The following is a 19,055-nucleotide window of genomic DNA, read 5'->3' on the forward strand; positions in this document are numbered from 1 at the left end:
ATGAAAACTTACAAACTGTTGAGTAGTAGATTGGAGTGCTTCAGGATGTACAAATATGGAAGTGTTAAAAAGGTTTTCCTAGCTTATAAAAAACAGAAAAGTAGAGTACTTGTGTGCGAATGTTCACAAGATGATGCCGCCATAGTTCATAGCCTTCCGTAAGGCTGTGGGGCCAGAGCTTGCTGTGGATGGGTTTACCAGTGTGAAGAACTACAGCTCCCATGATTCCCCTGCCATCTTTCAAGCAGTGCCATTATTTGCAGTTCCCTAAATGCCTCCCTATTTTAATTTGTAATGTAGTGCTGTAATTATTATCTGCCTGCTCTGCTATTCTGTTCCGTACTGGCTCTGCATCATCTGCTGCCCAAGATGGGAAAGGGAGTGGGGAGTCACTGAGCAGTGGAGGTAAGGTAGGTTTGCATTTGCATCTCCATTTCTGTTCCATCACAAATAAGGGAGATGGAACAATACCTCTGCAGTGCCACCTATTGGAAGGCAGTATTCCTGCAAGTCAATGTTAGACTTGATACAAGCCTTGTAACAATGACTGGGAATTGAAAGCTAAGCCAGAATCCATACACAGACAGCTGTTTCGGGGTGTTTGCCCCTCATCAGTGTGCAGCAGGTTTCTGTCTGGGCTAGCAAGAGGCCTATGACGTGAGTCAGGAACGCTTTCTTTTCTCCTTAGGAAGAGCAAGATTCACTCTCCTAGAAGGTGAGTGAATGAGGAGACTAATGAGGCCAGTCATGCTCCTCTGGGTAATATTATTATTACCCAGAGGAGCCTGAATGGCCTTATAAGTCTCCTCACTAACCTTCTAGGTGCTCTCCCTAAGGAGAAAATATATTGTTCTTGTTCCGTCAGAGGAATAGAAGAATACAAATTATAGCAATGTTGGTTCTGTCACGTGATGGACACCAACGGTTCAGATGGACCCCATTATGGTATTGATCATTTATAGGCGAAAGTAGTGCTGCATGGTATACTATTTATCCCTGCATATTTGATAGCATCTTTATGGGTGAACATAGTCTAAGAGGCATGTAATAAGTTGTATCCAGCACAACTGGGAGCAGAGATAACCGCATAATCACCAGGGACATGGTCACCTGACTCACATGACTCTGACTTAGAGTGTAAAAGCATTTCAGCTGCAGTACATTACTATATTATTACAATTACTAGAGTGACCCAATGTTTGCTATGCAGACATAAAATGTTTGGAAGAATGGTTGTAACTGTTTTAAGAACTGATTATTTTAATTGGCAAAGACTTAAAGGGGTTGTCCCGCGCCGAAACGGGTTTCTTTTTTTATCAATAGCCCCCCCGTTCGGCGCGAGACAAACCCGATGCAGGGGTAAGAAAAAAAAAACAGATAGTACTTACCCGAATCACCGCGCTCCGGTGACTTCTTACTTACCTTGCTAAGATGGCCGCCGGGATCTTCACCCACGGTGGACCGCAGGTCTTCTCCCATGGTGCACCGTGGGCTCTGTTCGTTCCATTGCCGATTCCAGCCTCCTGATTGGCTGGAATCGGCACACGTGACGGGGTGGAGCTACGAGGAGCAGCTCTCTGGCACGAGCGGCCCCATTCAGAAGGGAGAAGACCGGACTGCGCAAGCGTGTCTAATCGGGCGATTAGACGCTGAAATTAGACGGCTCCATGGAGACGGGGACGCCAGCAACGGAGCAGGTAAGTGAATAACTTCTGTATGGCTCATATTTAATGCACGATGTATATTACAAAGTGCATTAATATGGCCATACAGAAGTGTATAACCCCACTTGCTTTCGCGGGACAACCCCTTTAAGGATAAACTACATTTTCAGTGTACCAACTTCCATCTGAGCATACGCCTTGAACTGTTCACCATCCACAACTTGGTCTTCCACATTTTGGGGACATGGCAACAGTCAACCTGGCCAGTACTTGATATGAACGCCGCTTAGCATCACTTGCCTCTCGTTAGCGGTGCAGCTGGCTGAAGCACAACCGCGCTGCTAGACGTAACCTAGGAACTTTGACCCGGCCTGACGGTCACTCATTGTATCACACTCAAATTTTATGATTTTACGGCGGGGGTGAGGATGTAACAAATCTATTGCCACCAAAATCAGCCACCAAAGGGGACGCAACGGGATAAAAGTGTGGTGCAAGAAAAAACTTGTAGCCTTTTTTTATATTAAAAGATGTATGTATGCCATTTTACAATTTTTTTTTAAGATCTGATTGTTGATAATGGGCTCATGACTATGACTCCCAAGGACCCCAGACCACTCATATGCTCCCCTGAATGGAAGAGAGAGAGGGTGTAGCAGATGGTTTTTAGAACAAAAAAAAAAATTGATAACAGTGGTTGGCAATGAGTCGCAATACAATAGAACATTGCAGGTTCTTTTGTGTAACCAAGGAACTCCAGCTGTATTCTAAATTGCTTTATGAACCCCTTTATGCTCACTAACAGATTTTTTTTTTCTTTAAACCATAGCTTCTTTTCCACAATCAATAAGTAGAGTATTAAAAAGTCACTGAACTCACTTGTTTTTTTTAATGCTTCCATAGGTCATTTGTCCACTATGGTATAAGCTCACTTATAGTGGTTGTCTGCCCTTATTTTTCACAATGAACTATCCTCTGGATAGGTCACCAGTAGTTGATAGACGGCGGGGTCCTTTGCTCAGGACCTCCATCCATCAGCTGAATGTTCAGCCTGCAGTCCAGTGCAACAGGCTGGACATTGTCATCCATGGATGGGCGAGGCAGTGCGATTGCCGGCTTGGCTCCCATTGAAATCAGAGGGAGATTGTCCCTTTCACTGTCATTGTAGCGGGTCAGCCATTGTCATTAGCCATCAGTGCAGGAAGTGCAGGCACAGATTTCACTCCTATTCAAATCAATGGGAGGGCTGCGCTTCTCCAGCACTTCTTGCTCCTCTCCTGGGTAGGACTGCATGTGATATCCTGACCTGCAGAGAAGCAGGAAGTTGAGTAGCAGTGAAAATTGTGCCTGCACTTCCTAGGCTGTTGACTAATGACAATGGCTGTCCCACTACAATGACAGTGAGATGGACAATCAGCTGTGGGACAGGGGTCCCAAGTGGCAGAGCTCTGTCCATAAACTACTGATGGCCTATCCAGAAGATAAGTCATCAATGAATAAGAGGGTGGCCAAGATAATCATTGTACATGGAAAAACTCTCAGACCCTTCCAAATTTTCCAACCCCCACTGATGAGAAAGTGATTTCTTCTCCTATTATAATTAATCCCTTTCTATGTTGAGAATACCCCTTAAGGGCTCAGTCAGATGGGCGTTTTTATGTGCACATGTTACATGCCTTTGTTATCCGCATCTATATAGAACCAAGGCTTTTCAATGGCAGCGGTCACATGTCAGATTTTTACATGCGCATAAAATTCACACCTACAAAAGATAGAACATATGATTGGCAATGGGCGTGGTCACATGCCTGTTTTACGCGCACAGCGCAATTTTTTTTACAAGCGGATAATCGCATGTTAAAACGCCCGTCTGACTGAGCCCTTAACTGGATTATATCAACATCATGTAAGGTGAATTTAGAAAAAGGCATCGACAAGATAAAACAAATGTGTCCGTGTCTCTAGATGGGTTCTAGTTGTACTATATATTTTAATGACCTGCCTCATCTGACATACATACTTCTCCAGCTGTTTGAAGTTCAATGGGTATTTCCATTTATGCCTGCCCCCCTCTACTCAGTGCTCTGGCTTGCATTACTATGTATGTCTTTCCCTCTCTTTCTGTCTCACACTGTTATGGCTGGGATTCCTTTTGGAATATGTAAAATTTAGAGTGTTTATGGAAAGACTGTATGACCAAAAGTATGTAGAGACTCTTCCTAATTATTGAGTTCCCATGTTTTTAGCTGCATCCATTCCAAACAGGTGTATAAAATCAAGCAAACTGCCATGTAATCGGCATAGGCAAATATTAGTAGTAGTATAAAATCTATCAAAGAGCTCAGAGACTTTAAATGTGGCACTGTCATAAGATGCCACTTTAGTCATAAGTCAGGTTGTAAAATTTCTGTCTAATATACCTCTGTCAACTCTAAAGGCCCATTTACATGCAAAGATAAGCTTTCAAATGATTGAAAGTTTTAGCGATCTTTTTACATAAAGTGTTAATGGACATTAGTGTTCATTGACACTTTATTATCTTTATTTGCATGTAAAAGGGCCTCCAGGAGCTGTTTGTAGAACCCAGAGTGTGATTAGACACATGCCCAGCTGTGCGAGCAGAGCAGCTGCTTTGTTCTCATCATGGCAGCCAGCAATTAACAATGTTATCTGCCAGCTCCCCACGGAGAACAAAGCATGCGGTCTGCTGGAGATAAATGCAATCTGCTTTATCTCCAGTAGCTGAACAATGGATTTTAAGTTCACCTTAAAATCATCGTTCAAATGAAAAGTGCATACTTGCAGCATTTACATGTAACGATTATTGCTCAGATTTGGTCAGTTGAACGAATTTTGAGCGATAATCATTACGTGTAAATGGCCCTTAAGTGCTATTACTGTGAAGCATTAATGGTAACTGCTCTGTTACAAAACAGTAGAACACTCAAACCCATAAAACTGGGCTGTCAAGTACCCTACAGAGTTCCAAACTGCTTTTTGAAATGAAAGCAACAAAAGATGTGTTTTTCATTAGGTGGGTTTTCATGGTCAAGCAACTCCACCCAAGTCTAACATTGCTCTGCGTAATTGCAAGTGACGACTCTAGTAGCAAGTGTCAGCTGTAGTGGTACATCACCATTGGAACCCTGTTTTATAATTTGGCAATCTGATCAGGGTGTACCTGGAAACACTACCTACCAGAATGTATAGTGCCTACTGTAAAGTGTGGTAGAGGAGGCCATGGGGCATTTTATAAGATTGTTTGCTTCTAACTTTGTAGAAGAGTCATAGAGTGAAGTTCATAGTATGAGTGGTCGGCATAAAGCCCTGACCTCTACCTGTCTACAGTATTAGCTAGAAGGGCAAGAATTCTCACTAAACTCTTGTAGAAAGTCTTTCCATAATAGTGGAAGCTGCTACAAAATGAGGCCCAACTATTATGAACACTGGTGGTTTAGTAATAGAATGTCCATCAGGCCCATAAAGGTGTGATGATCAGATGTCCACATGGTTTTTGAAATACACTGTATGTAACATATTGGGACTTATTTACTATTCAAAATACAACAGTTTCTTGGGCAAATTACACAATTAAGCCGTCTTACATGTTTTGCACCACATTTACTGTGTGTTTTTAGACACTTTCGGGCAGTTTTCCAGAGTTGTCTAAAAAACGGACACGGGCTAAACTGTACCAAAAATATGTCAAAATTGGATGCAACGCTCAGTGAATGGAGTCAATGAAGGTCAATGGTCTTTCATTGACCCATGCACATGTGCGTATAGACACTGTCTGTCGAAATGCATGAGAAATAGATTGCAGCATGCTCTATTTCTTTGCATACCACGCAGCGTGAGCCATATACAGCATAGGCAGCATATGCAACGCTGTCCAGTATTTTCATACACATCCTTAGGCCTCAGTCACACGGGCGCATCGGCACCCGTACACCGGCGCCGATGCGCCCGTGTGACTGCAGGAAGGAGATGGATGTACCTGCAGACAGCCGTCTCTATGCAGCGCCGGAGGAATGAAGCCGGTCACATGTTCTATCCTCCAGCGCTGCAGAGAGACGGCCGTCTGCAGGTACGTCCGTCTGCTGGTGTCAGTCACACGGGCGCATCGGCGCTGGTGTATGGGTGCCGATGCGCCCGTGTGACTGAGGCCTCACTCTGAAACAGAGCGGGGAATTTATGAAAAAAAAAAGAGTCACACTGCGCATGTCTGTGTGCGTGTGATATACGGGCATGCGCAGTGAACTCGCAGCCGTACACGGTCCTGCCAACTCTCTACCAACAGAGCTGATGTGTACAAGATTGGTAAAGCGTTGCGGGAAGATCCGCAGTGTTTTACACCTATGCCCGTGGACAGGAGCCCTAAATGGGAAGTGAGATTATAGACGGGCTAGTTTGTGGTCCGTAACCATGAAGCAACATTTTTCATGTATAGAACATTAGGATATTCTTTTCTAAGAAATGCACATTTTCATTGTTCATTAATGCCTTTGGTAGAACTAATTAACAAACCTTTATTTTTTTACTAGATCATTCATACTATGGCGGCCATAGATAAAGATGACACAGCAAATGGACAAAAATTTTATTTTTCTCTGCAAGAAAGTCAAGCACAAAACCCAAACTTTACGTTAAGAAACAATGAAGGTAATGAATGTTACTATCATATTTATATTGCTCAGAATATGCTAATATACAATATTACTGTGGTAAAGCAGAAATTACTGTAAGGTATCGGTCAGACGAGCGTTTTTTTTTTGTGTGTGTTTGCCTCCAGATTCCGCAGCAAATACCTGCCATAAGCATGAATGTAAAAGCAGGTTTTCATGTCTACGAGTGAAAATCAATTGCGATTTTCCACTTACAGGGGTAAAATCTCAGCATGCTCTATTGTGAGCTGTGTCAGTGCGGATGGCTTCCATTGACATCAATGGAAACCGTCTGACCCATGGTCCTTCTGCAATCATCATTGGGGAAGGACTGTGGGATCCACGTCATCACCTAGTGACTGCGCGACATTATCTGTACTGCGCATGTGCGATGGCCGGCACATCCGCAGCACAGATAACAAGAATCCGGACAGGTAAGCAGGGGTCACCGGGTCAGGTTTTGCTGTGACCGGCCGTGTGCATTCGGCCCTAAAAAGATTTTTTTCTTTTTAAATAGAGCTCCAAAAAATTCCTCAACCAATGGATATTCTGATGACTTCTCTTATTTTATCTGCCACTTTATTTAAAGCATTCCCCTGGTTTCAACAAAAGTTCTGTATGTAATGGAACTTAATAATATAAGAATTTTTGCAATACAGTCAATTAAAGGTCTGTGCCTCCTTTCTAAAATTCTGCACAAGTCCCCCTTCTGCATGCCTAAACTTTTCAGAATATATCCTCTTTCTCTTGGATATATGTACCCACCCAAGCACATAGTCCATACTCGGAGCTGAGCTTCGGAAACCTGGCACTTGACTGCCAACAAGATTCCCCACTAGAGATGAGCGAACGTACTCGGATAAGCACTACTCGTCCGAGTAATGTGCTTTATCCGAGTACCTCCCCGCTCGTCCTGAAAGATTCGGGGCGCTCCGCTGCTGACAGGTGAGTCGCAGCGGGGAGCGGGGCAGAGCGGGCGGGAGAGAAGGAGAGAGAGATCTCCCCTCCGTTCCTCCCCGCTCTCCCCTGCAGCTCCCCGCTCCGCAGTGCGTCCCGAATCTTTCAGGACGAGCGGGGAGGTACTCGGATAAAGCACATTACTCGGACGAGTAGTGCTTATCCGTGTACGTTCGCTCATCTCTATTCCCCACCCATTCTGCCTAGTTCCAAGAAGAAGCAGCCATTATTGCAGCTATGCATCCTAGTTTTGTAATTGGACAGAGTGGGTCTATTTCAGATTGGAATATACTAAAGCAGAACATATATTATATGAATTATGTGTAGCATTATATTATAAGTACAGCATATAATACATGAATACTTTAAGGTATTTATTTTGTACAACAGTACTTGGCGTTTATATCTTATTGTCCTGCATGGTAGAAAAAACCGGATTCTATCACAAGTGGGAATAACATTATGGCTTTCTTAATAGATAACACAGCAAGTATTATAACAAGACGAAGGAAGTTCAGTAGAACATCTCAAGATACTTACTATCTTCCCATTGTTGTTGCTGATGGTGGGAACCCATCTTTAAGTAGCACCAGTACCCTCACCATTCGAGTATGTGCCTGTGAAAGAGATGGACGAGTACGCACCTGCCACGCTGAAGCTTTTCTATCATCTGCTGGACTTAGTACTGGAGCCTTAATCGCAATTCTGCTTTGTGTTGTCATTCTACTTGGTGAGCATTACATAAATTAACGGTATTGAATGTATTTAGAAAAGGCTTTTATATTATAATTGGAATCACCATATGTTCAAAAATATACCTCTGCATATTAAACTTAGGTTGCACGTTTGTTAATCAAGCTGGAAGCATCTGGACTGCGGTGACAGTTATTGTTCTGATTCAATCACTCATAGTGTAATGATTAATACTGTATCCACTGTTTAAAGTATTCTGTCACAACATAAAATAGATTACCTGGAATACTTTCATTTTAATGTTACTAACTATAAGTCATAAACAGTTTATTGTTGACTAGATTTGTGTTAAAGAGCCGACATCACCCCAAAGTGAAGAGTCCGTTATGCTACATCATGATATGGGAACTTCTATGGCACTTCTGCTGAGATTTGATGATGTTTGATATGCAGGAACTTTTAAGGGTTAAAGGGGTTGTCCCGCGAAAGCAAGTGGGGTTCAGCACTTCTGTATGGCCATATTAATGCACTTTGTAATGTACATCATGCATTAATTATGAGCCATACAGAAGTTACTCACTTACCTGTTCCGTTGCTAGCGTCCTCGTCTCCATGGTGCCGTCTAATTTCAGCGTCTAATCGCCCGATTAGACGCGCTTGCGCAGTCCGGTCTTCTCCCTTCCGAATGGGGCCGCTCGTGCCGGAGAGCTGGTCCTCGTAGCTCCGCCCCGTCACGTGTGCCGATTCCAGCCAATCAGGAGGCTGGAATCGGCAATGGAACGCACAGAGCCCACGGTGCACCATGGGAGAAGACCTGCGGTCCACCGTGGGTGAAGATCCCGGCGGCCATCTTCGCAAGGTAAGTAAGAAGTCACCGGAGCGCGGGGATTCGGGTAAGTACTATCCGGTTTTTTTCTTAAACCCCTGCATCGGGTTTGTCTCGCGTCGAACGGGGGGGCTATTGCAAAAAAAAAAACCGTTTCGGCGCGGGACAACCCCTTTAAGGGTTAAGTCCCCCACTAAAGGAAAAAACAGAAGAAGCTAATGTATTTCTGCATATTCATCATTTTTGCTATAAACACATTACATTATTTTAAAATAAATGATACAAAAATATTTAGGGCAAACTGGATACATTTTGGGAACCAAAGCTAAAACCTTTCATTTAATTTCAGATACATCCAATGTTCCCTTCCTCCAAATCCCCCTTGATTTATTATGTAGTTCAAGTATGTGCAATGTGATGGGATGCTGACCCTGAAAAGATACTTAAAGGGGTTTTTCCTGGGACTATACTATTGAGGATCTATCTTCAGGATAGGTCATCAATAGTTGATTCTCCGGGGTCCAACACTCGGGACCCCGACTGATCAGCTGAGTGGGCGCACGCTGTCAGTGCCGCAAATGCACAGGGGTCAGAGCGGAAGAAGCAGATATCTCTAATTATAAGCATGGCTCTAGCTGATTTCAATGAGAGCTGTGCCTGCAGTTACAAGCATCGGCCACTACACAGAAGTCAGAGCAGAGACTTTCGCTCCGACCCCTGTGTATTTACGGAACTGACAGCATGCGCCTGCTCAACTGTTTGGTCAGGGTCCTGAGTGTCAGACCCCAGCCGATTAACTATTGATGACCTATCCCGAGGGTAGGTCATCAATAGTATTCTCCCAGGAAAACCCTTTAAGCAGTTCTTGTGTTAATAGAATTTACATAAAGTTTAAACTCGTCCATCATGAACTTTGTGTGTAAAAACATGGTGTATTTGCATGTTCAATGATTCCAAAGTTGCCTTTGAAAAGCCATCATTTTGTTTTTCAAGAAACAAGGCTCACCAGTAGACAGTTCTTTTATGGTTAGCACTGCAGCATGAAGATAGTTTAAACTTATTAGAGCCACCAAAAACATGCTTTATTTCTAAGAGTACTTTCAGCATGACAAGTTATAGGAATAGAGCATTACAGACAAGGTCCGTAAAAGAAAGTTTCCCATCTTAGACATATATGGCATATTCACCTCTAGGAACCCCATGTTTTAGAAGAACAAAGGGAGCCTACTCAACTATTTTCTTAACTTTTATAGACTTCAAAAAAGAGAGACATGTATAGCCTACTTTCATTCAATCTGCTTGTGGACATGTCTGCCACTCTTTACCGTTATTCTCCTGATGGATATACCACAAATATCTGGAAGGAAAATATCTAGAGATGAGCGAGTATACTCGCTAAGGCTAACTACTCGAGCGAGTAGTGCCTTAGCCGAGTATCCTCCCGCTTGTCTCTAAAGATTCGGAGGCCAGCGTGGGGCGGGAGCGGCGGGGGAGAGCGGGTAGGAATAGAGGGGAGATCTCGCTCTCCCTCTCTTCCCCCCGCTTCCCCCTGCTCACCGCCGCAACTCACCTGTCACCCACGCCGGCAGCCGAATCTTTACAGACGAGCGGGAGGATACTCACTAAGGACAATGCGCGATCGAGTAGTTAGCCTTAGCGAGTATACTCGCTCATCTTTAAAAATATCCCTTTAAATCAGAATTTTCAAATCTATGCCAATGTCTTTATTTGACTTATTCCTGATATCTGCAGTACATGTACTTTGGATGTTGGGTGATGCATGCTAAGGAGCTGCATATGTGGCAGTTAACAGTTGTTAAATAAAGCTGGATTAGAGATGATGCTGAACTCGGCCATTTACTTGGTATTTAAATATCACAGTCAGTGCTGCCATTCCTTGTGGCAGAGCTTAATAGGATGACCTAAAATATTCAAAATACTGCAATACTGAAGTGTTGCAATCTATTGCAGAAGTCATCAGACAATCGCTAGTTCAAATCTGCTATAATACTAGAGAAAACTCTAAACTAAGAATACTATTTTTTAAAATATAAAAAAGTAAAAAATGCACAAATAAACATAATTGGTTATAGTGAATATGTAAAAATCTGTACTATGAAAATATTAAATTATTTATTTTGCATGATGAATATTGTCAAAAAAAATACACTCCCAGGATTACACTTTTTTGATCACCCTATCTCCAATAAAAAATGAACAAAAAACAAGTCATTCTAAAATGTTACTAACAAAAACTACAAATCACCCCATACAAAATAAGCCTTCATAAAGCCTTCACGAAGCACCATAAACAAGAAAAAAAAATTAAATATGGGGGTCAGAAAATGATGACTGAATTTTTTTAAATAGCATAACTAAAATAAAAATGTGTGCAATCACCAAAATCATCTTGACCCACGGGATAAAGCTAACATGTCATTTTTACCACACTGTCAACACCGTAACCAAAAACCTCCCAAAAAATAAAACAATTGTGTTTTATTTTAATTTCACCCCACATAGAATTTTTTTTTAAGTTTTTCAATATATGATGATTAAATGCTACTATTGGAAAATATAACTTCCATTTCAAAATATAACTTATCAAAAAAAAACAAAAAAAAAACAAGCTCTATGTTGACAGGAAAGTAAAAGAGTTATTACTTTTTTGAATGGTGGGGTAAAAAAATGAAAACAAAAAAAAAGACAATTGGAAGAGATGAATATGCAGCGCAGTATAATCCATAATATTGTGTTTATTACAATATAAGATTGTTAGAGGAACTTCCAATTCTTCTAATTGAAAATGTCATGTTCAGACGCATTTGTTTTAAGTAATAATGAACTTAGACAAGGACTAGGCATGTACTGTGTGATTTTTGTGATTCCCTTCATCTTGACAAAAGCTGCCATCTCTTCACATATCACCTTGTCAGCACAGAGGACAATGGTTTATAACAACACTTCTGTTCGTGTGGTAATGAGCACTGGGCCCACACAAAGGTTACCATGGATAGGGAACACCAGATAAAACAACCACCAATTAACACCTCTCCCTATCTACTACAAAGGGAGATGTCCAAGGACCTACCTTAGCAGGAACATTGCCCCAATGGGGGAATGGCCCAGCGGTTTTAAGATGTGGGCTCTTGCTTCCCCTATGAACCCACACACCCAGGCTAATACGCATACAAATGCCACCACCGACAGGGACAACTGGACAGCTTAAGAAGACACACAGAGCCATAATCACACAATACAACAGCCAATACACAAACACTAATAGAAGATGTTAATGCTATAAATGACAGGTATTTGTGGACATTTTGCCTAAAATATGGAAGCTAGCAGGCCACGTAACATGTCTCGGCAATACTGCTAGTCCCTACACTAACCAGCAGTCCAGCGGCAAAACCAAACAAAACCATAAGACACAAACCTTTCTTGCAGCCAACACACATAGAACCTGCTCACACCACACACCGAGAGAGAATGAGAACAGAGAACACTGACCACACCCACACCTGCGAAGACACCTCACATGTGTACTGACCTGGAGACACACACATGCCCAGCCAGCACAATCCCCACACCTGAGCAGGAAAGCTCCAGAGAACCTGTAGAACCACAGATCTCAGGAGACAGATGTGACTATATATATATATATATATATATATATATATATATATATATATATATACATATATATATTTGTATCTAAAAACTTTTAAAAATGAGAACAAGTAAAACATTGCATATACTATAAGGTAATAGCAAAAACATTCAATACTACCTTTCATTTTCCATCTCCTAAAGTGAAAGTGAGTCATATTAATTTATACCATTGAGTAAATAAGTGTAAACACATTAGATGATTGTTCCCTTAAAAGTATGAATCAATAAATTACTGTTACTAGAAATGTATGAATAAATTGATACCAGGTGGGAACGGGTCCTTACACAGTTTGACACTGCAGTCAGAGCGGACAGCACAGAAGTATATCACTCCAGAGGAAATTGTACATATATGCTATTAGTATATCACATAAACACTAAGCAGCCACTGATATGTGCATTCCTAGCAGCTAGCCAAAGTCAGAATAGACTAACTCTTCTACCTTTAGTAACCCTTTGTAGTATCTTGCAATAACCCTAATACAGTAAAATGATTACACTATAAACTACTACTATATTATTATCTATTGAAATGGTCTGAAAGATGTAGCTAATTGGTGACTACTATTTTCTCCACAGACATAACCTATTGGTTACATTTATAGCACACTGTGAAAAAGTAGACTATGTGGTCAGTAGACTATTGATAAAGGCTTTGATTAAAAAGCATATTTTGAGAAAACGATCTTAATTCAAACACAAAAGGATGTAGTAAATCAAAAATACCTATGCTCATAAGATACCTATATGAATTAATTACTTACTAGGAAAGGAGGAGGATCTATGCATATAAGCTCCCTCCTTAAAAGTACCATAAGCAGTGAGTTGTGATGATAAAAGATTTACTTCATAAAATGGAAGTGGAGGTATAGCGTTTCGGCAACTGTTGCATTTGTTGTACCTCCACTTCCATTTTATGAAGTAAACCTTTTATCATCACAACTCTCTGGCCAAGGTGCTGTTGGTACTTCCAAGGAGGGGGTTTCTATATGTAGATCTCCCTCCTTTTCTAGTATGTACCCTCTTGAATTAATTCATAGACATATCTTATGAGTGCAAGTTTTTTTTATTTACTACATCATTCTGTCTATTTCCGAAACTTGTCATTTTGGATTCCATCCTGACGCTCTCCAGTACTGGATGCCTTAAAGGGGTTGTCCCGCGAAAGCAAGTGGGGTTCAGCACTTCTGTATGGCCATATTAATGCACTTTGTAATGTACATTGTGCATTAATTATGAGCCATACAGAAGTTATTCACTTACCTGTTCTGTTGCTAGCGTCCCCGTTGTCATGGTGCCGTCTAATTTCAGCGTCTAATCGCCCAATTAGACGCGCTTGCGCAGTCCGGTCTTCTCCCTTCTGAATGGGGCCGCTCGTGCTGGAGAGCTGCTCCTCGTAGCTCCGCCCCGTCACGTGTGCCGATTCCAGCCAATCAGGAGGCTGGAATCGGCAATGGAATGCACAGAGCCCATGGTGCACCATGGGAGAAGACCTGCGGTCCACCGTGGGTGAAGATCCCGGCGGCCATCTTTGCAAGGTAAGTAAGAAGTCACCGGAGCGCGGGGATTCGGGTAAGTACTATCCGTTTTTTTTTTAAAACCCCTGCATCGGGTTTGTCTCGCGCCGAACGGGGGGGCTATTGAAAAAAAAAAAAACCCGTTTCGGCGCGGGACAACCCCTTTAAGTGCAAAAGACACATATTTATGCACTGCAGACCAGGACTCAAGGTGTGGCGACTATCCTATCCTTGGTTTTTCGTCCACCCCAGATGAGTCCCCTTCTGCCTTTTTTCCATATTTCTATAAGCATCATCAACAGCATAAGGCGCTATCCCATTGTCTTTTTCTTTCCTTAATTCAAACACAGCATCCTTTTCTACAACCTACAATACCTACAACTCTGAAGATAAATGTTTCGCTGCTGTAGAATGTATTGACTAACCCAGCCACGTCATGCTTGTAAATGCTATAAAATTAAAATTACAAATTTGCAGTCTGTTAATTGGAGTTATAGGTCATAAATATTTTTTTCTTCTCTCTCTCTTATTTTCTAGCTATTGTTGTTCTTTTTATAACTCTTAGACGAGGAAAAAAAGAGCCTCTTATCATTGCTGAAGAAGATGTGCGCGAAAATGTTGTAACATATGACGATGAAGGTGGAGGGGAAGAAGATACTGAAGCTTTTGATATTTCAGCTCTTCGAAACCCATCTGCAGCAGAGGATTTAAAATACAGAAGGGATGTAAGGCCAGACGTATTGGGTACACCAAGACATCAAGATCAGTCTTCGATTGAAACAATTAATGTTCAGGAATTTCTCAATCAAAAGCTGGCCGAGGCAGACCATGACCCAAGTGTTCCCCCATACGACTCTTTACAGACATATGCCTATGAGGGTCAAAGATCTGAAGAAGGATCCATAAGTTCTCTAGATTCTTTAGCAACACCATCTGACCAGGACTACACGTTTCTTGATGACTGGGGACCAGAATTTAAAAAACTAGCTGAACTCTATGGAGAAAAGGAATCCGAAAGAACAAATTAGTTTCTTAATTGCAAAACTGTTTTATTTACCAAACAGCTCAAATCATAACCACAAGAAAACAAAAAATAAATTGATACTTGGAACTCAATAAGTTGTTCACTTTTACTGTAGAAACAAGTGCCATTTTCATATATACAACTCGGTTTCAAATTTTGAAAAATACAGAGAAAAAAAAACTATTTTCCCTTGTGTATATTTTTTAATTGATCAATAAAGTTGGTGGTGCCACATCCATAAATAATATTCTAAACACACAGAGCATTCATATTTTACAACTCATTAAAGTATCATTATACAAATATAAATACATAGAAGTCTAGCCTTGTTATATGCTGTGGGTAGTGACTTGATATGCCGTACCTTTTTAAATCTCTCGGGGTTTTTTTTTGGTTTTTTTTTAAGCACAAACTCCTTAAATGTGCACTTTAACCAAGTGAGGCAAATATATGCAAAGTAGTTAGTAAAATATATCCTTACATTTTGGGAGTACATGTCTTGTTTCAAATTGAAACTTAAATATATAAAACTATGCCAAGCCAATATTTTTTATTTAGAAATAATTATCCAAATTGTATTTACTTGGTTATTTACTATTGGAGCTATGATATATAGAATATGTATACTATCACCTTAAGCAAGTTGCTATAGAATGATACAGATGGAGTAAAGCTAAATGTCTCATTTGGTACATGTGCAAATATCATGTTAGCTCTGAACCTATTTAGTTACATTTACTCTTGAGTTATTCTGATGCAAAATAAACAGTTAAAGGGATTTTCTAGGATTCTTTAAATTGATGGTACATCTTACCATGGGCCCTTCACTGCAGCACTTTTTCCTACTCCATCTCGGCACTCTTGTAGTATTTGCAACAGCAACATTTATAAAGTGGTACCTCGGGTTATGAGTGCCTTGGCTTGCAAGTTTTATGAGCAAACATTTGGGGTACGAGCCTGCTTGCAGGTAAAAAAAACTCGCAAGCGAAGGCTTAGGGGGGACGTCTATGCTCACCTGTCACTGGCGTGTCATCTCCCAATGGCCTGCGGTGCTGCTGCAGGCTGTCTCTCCCTCCTCCACGCCGACAGAGAATTGCTTTGTAGATGCAGGGCTTGACTGCCCCGCCTCCAGCAAGCTAATGCTCTGATTGGTTAACTCAACGCGGCATCAGCCAATGAAAGCCGACACTGGGTTAACCAATCACAGCCATTCAATGACATCATTGGCTGATGTTGTGCTGAGTTAACCACACACAGCGCTAGCTTGCTAGAGGCGGGGCATTCAAGTCCCGCATCCTGAAAGCAATGCTCTGTTAGCGTAGAGGAGGGAGCGATAGCCTGGAGCAGCGCCGCAGTTCATTGCAGAATGCCGTGGGAGGTGAGTATTGATTTTTTTTTTCCACAGGTAGTTTCCCCATTGAAATGCATTGGAACACATTAATGGCGTTTCAGTGCATTTTAGTGGGGAAAAGGGCTTTGACATACAAGTTTTTTTGCCTTTCGAGCTCCGTCTCGGAGCGGATTAAACTTGTATGTCAAGACACCACTGTATAAGTAAATGTATGGATGTTCCAGGTGATGTTGTTACAGCTGTCAAATATGGACTACGGAAAGGCCTTCAGTTGAAAACCCTGGCAAACCCCCTTTAACCCTTTCCAATCCAATTTGTATCCTGGTTTTCCTAGGGGGCTTACTCTTTTTCTGCTGTTATACAACGGCACTATATGCTGGCTAAAGCCAGTACTGCATGAGGTGACACGTTGGATAGGCTCCGACAGAAGAGAAGCTGGCAATATACAGTAAGAGAACCCCGCCGGACGTCTTCAAACATCGGAGCTGTACAGCCTTAAATCATAATGTCTTCAGAGGTCAGACAGTGGATTTGAAAGGGTTAAAGAATACATTTAGCTCTTGCACATGAAAAGGTGATAGATAGATAGATAGATAGATAGATAGATAGATAGATAGATAGATAGATAGATAGATAGATAGATAGATAGATAGATAGATAGATAGATAGATAGATATGGAGATAGATAGATAGATAGATAGATAGATAGATAGATAGATAGATAGATAGATAGATAGATAGATAGATAGATAGATAGATATGGAGATAGATAGATAGATATGGAGATAGATAGATAGATAGATAGATAGATAGATAGATAGATAGATAGATAGATAGATAGATAGATAGATAGAAAACAGACAGAGACGGTACATGTATAGAATGTGGTCTGCTTTTTAATGTAGTTCTCTTTACTTTTAAAAGAAACCTCATGATCTCATATTCGAAGCATAGAGTCACATACCACTAATAAACCTTTCCAATTGGGATAGAATGTTAGCCATATATAGGGATAAATGCTAAATCACTATGTATGGCTAACATTGTAGTATTTCTAGAGCATTGTTCATATAATACACTTTAATCAAGTGTACATTATATATGCTCTAATCAGAACTGTTCGTTTAACTACATGTACGTTACCTATTATTCAATAGCACTCATACTTTTGTATTTATTGAACACTGGCTTACAATTTTATCTTCTTGCTTTAAGCTTATATCACAAGTAGTTTTACTCTACAGTAAATTTACTATATAGCGAACTGGCATTACCAAACGAGGCATGCCTGCGGATTCCTTAGATAACAGAGCATATCTGTTCTAATATAGTAAAGAATAAACATAAATGTAGCCCCAATATGTACAGTTTATTTTCAAAAATGTTAGTGTTTGGTCTCTGCATAATAAATACATCAAGAACATTATCCACACATGACTTGGCCTTTGATTTACCCCTCTTTTAACTAAAAATTAGACCTTAGGGTGGCTTCACACGAGCGTGTTTTTGTATGTACATAGGTGCGCACCCATGTACGTGAAAAACTCGTGTGAATGCAGGTCTGTGCATTGTTTTCAATAGAGCCGCGACTGCTGCCAGCGGCTCCATTGAAAATAATGGTCTGCCGGCACCCGGCATTCTTTTTCAGGGAAGGGCTTCACATATAAAAAAATATATACTTACCTGTCCGCCGCTGCCGTGACAGATGTTTCCTTCATCCCCACTATTTGAAAGAATTCCCTGCTGCTACATCTGCCACATCTGTGACAGATGCAGCATAGGAAATCTTCAATTCTCTACCGCAGCTGTCACACCGGAATGAATAACGGGCAAGAGCTGCATGTGATTAGCTGAGCACCTCAACCAATCACATTTAGCTCTTTCAGCAGGCGGGGATTTTAAATCCCCACCTGCTGCTAGATCAGCACCACAGTGCAGGGTACAGCAGGAGAAGAAGCAGCTAAGCCCCAGCAGCTGAAGCAAGGTGTATATCTATTTTTTTTTGTGTTTTTTAAACCAAGTTTACTTGATTTTCAGGGCGGGTCTTATATTTAAAGCCCTTCCCTGAAATCGATTGCCAGCAGTGGAATCCTCTACCGCAGCTGACATGTGTGACAGCTGCAGTAGAGAATTGAAGAATTCCTCTGCTATATCTGTCACACATCTGGCAGATGTAGCAGTAGGGAATTCTTTTAATTAGCGGGGATGAAGGAAACATCTGCAGATGTGTTCTTCATGCCCGCGGGGGTCGCGGCAGCGGCTGAGAGGTAAGTATATATTTTTTTTACACTAAAATTTTTGTTTTTCAGGGAAGAGCTTATATGTAAAGCTCTTCCCTGAAAAAAAATCCAGGGGTGCCAGCAAACCATTGTTTTCAATGGAGCCGCCGGCAGCAGCCGCGGCTCCATTGAAAACAATGCGTGCATTCCCTATGGTGCACACATGTCCTATCTTTGCAGGCACACGCCTGTAAAGCACGGACATGTGCACACACCATAGGGAATGCATTGTTGCAAATAAAAGCGTGTTTTTGTGTATGCGTACGCACGCACCAAAACACTCTCGTGTGAAGCCACCCTTAGTACCAGAAATGTCATCATCTTGATGTTCTGTCTAGTGTAATCCTGAGCAAGGACATTCTCTGAATGGTGCCCAACTTCCTTTAAAGACGTTGACCAACAAAT

The 19,055-nt window shown here is 41.4% G+C and overlaps 1 protein-coding gene across 1 annotated transcript in view; it reads left to right on the top strand.

The window, feature by feature from the left end:
* The window catches only part of CDH18 (cadherin 18), a 396,260-nt gene extending 381,169 nt beyond the window's left edge, over positions 1-15,091 (top strand). Inside the window, exons 9-11 of the mRNA XM_066579192.1 lie at positions 6,209-6,326; positions 7,764-8,015; positions 14,534-15,091. Coding sequence (XP_066435289.1) covers positions 6,209-6,326; positions 7,764-8,015; positions 14,534-15,024 — 861 coding nt within the window. The 3' untranslated portion in view covers positions 15,025-15,091. The remainder of the gene's footprint in view (positions 1-6,208; positions 6,327-7,763; positions 8,016-14,533) is intronic.
* The last annotated feature ends 3,964 nt before the right edge of the window (positions 15,092-19,055 follow it).

Source organism: Eleutherodactylus coqui, chromosome 9 (genome assembly GCF_035609145.1).
Source record: "Eleutherodactylus coqui strain aEleCoq1 chromosome 9, aEleCoq1.hap1, whole genome shotgun sequence".
In the NCBI taxonomy this organism is placed as follows: Eukaryota; Metazoa; Chordata; class Amphibia; order Anura; family Eleutherodactylidae; genus Eleutherodactylus; species Eleutherodactylus coqui.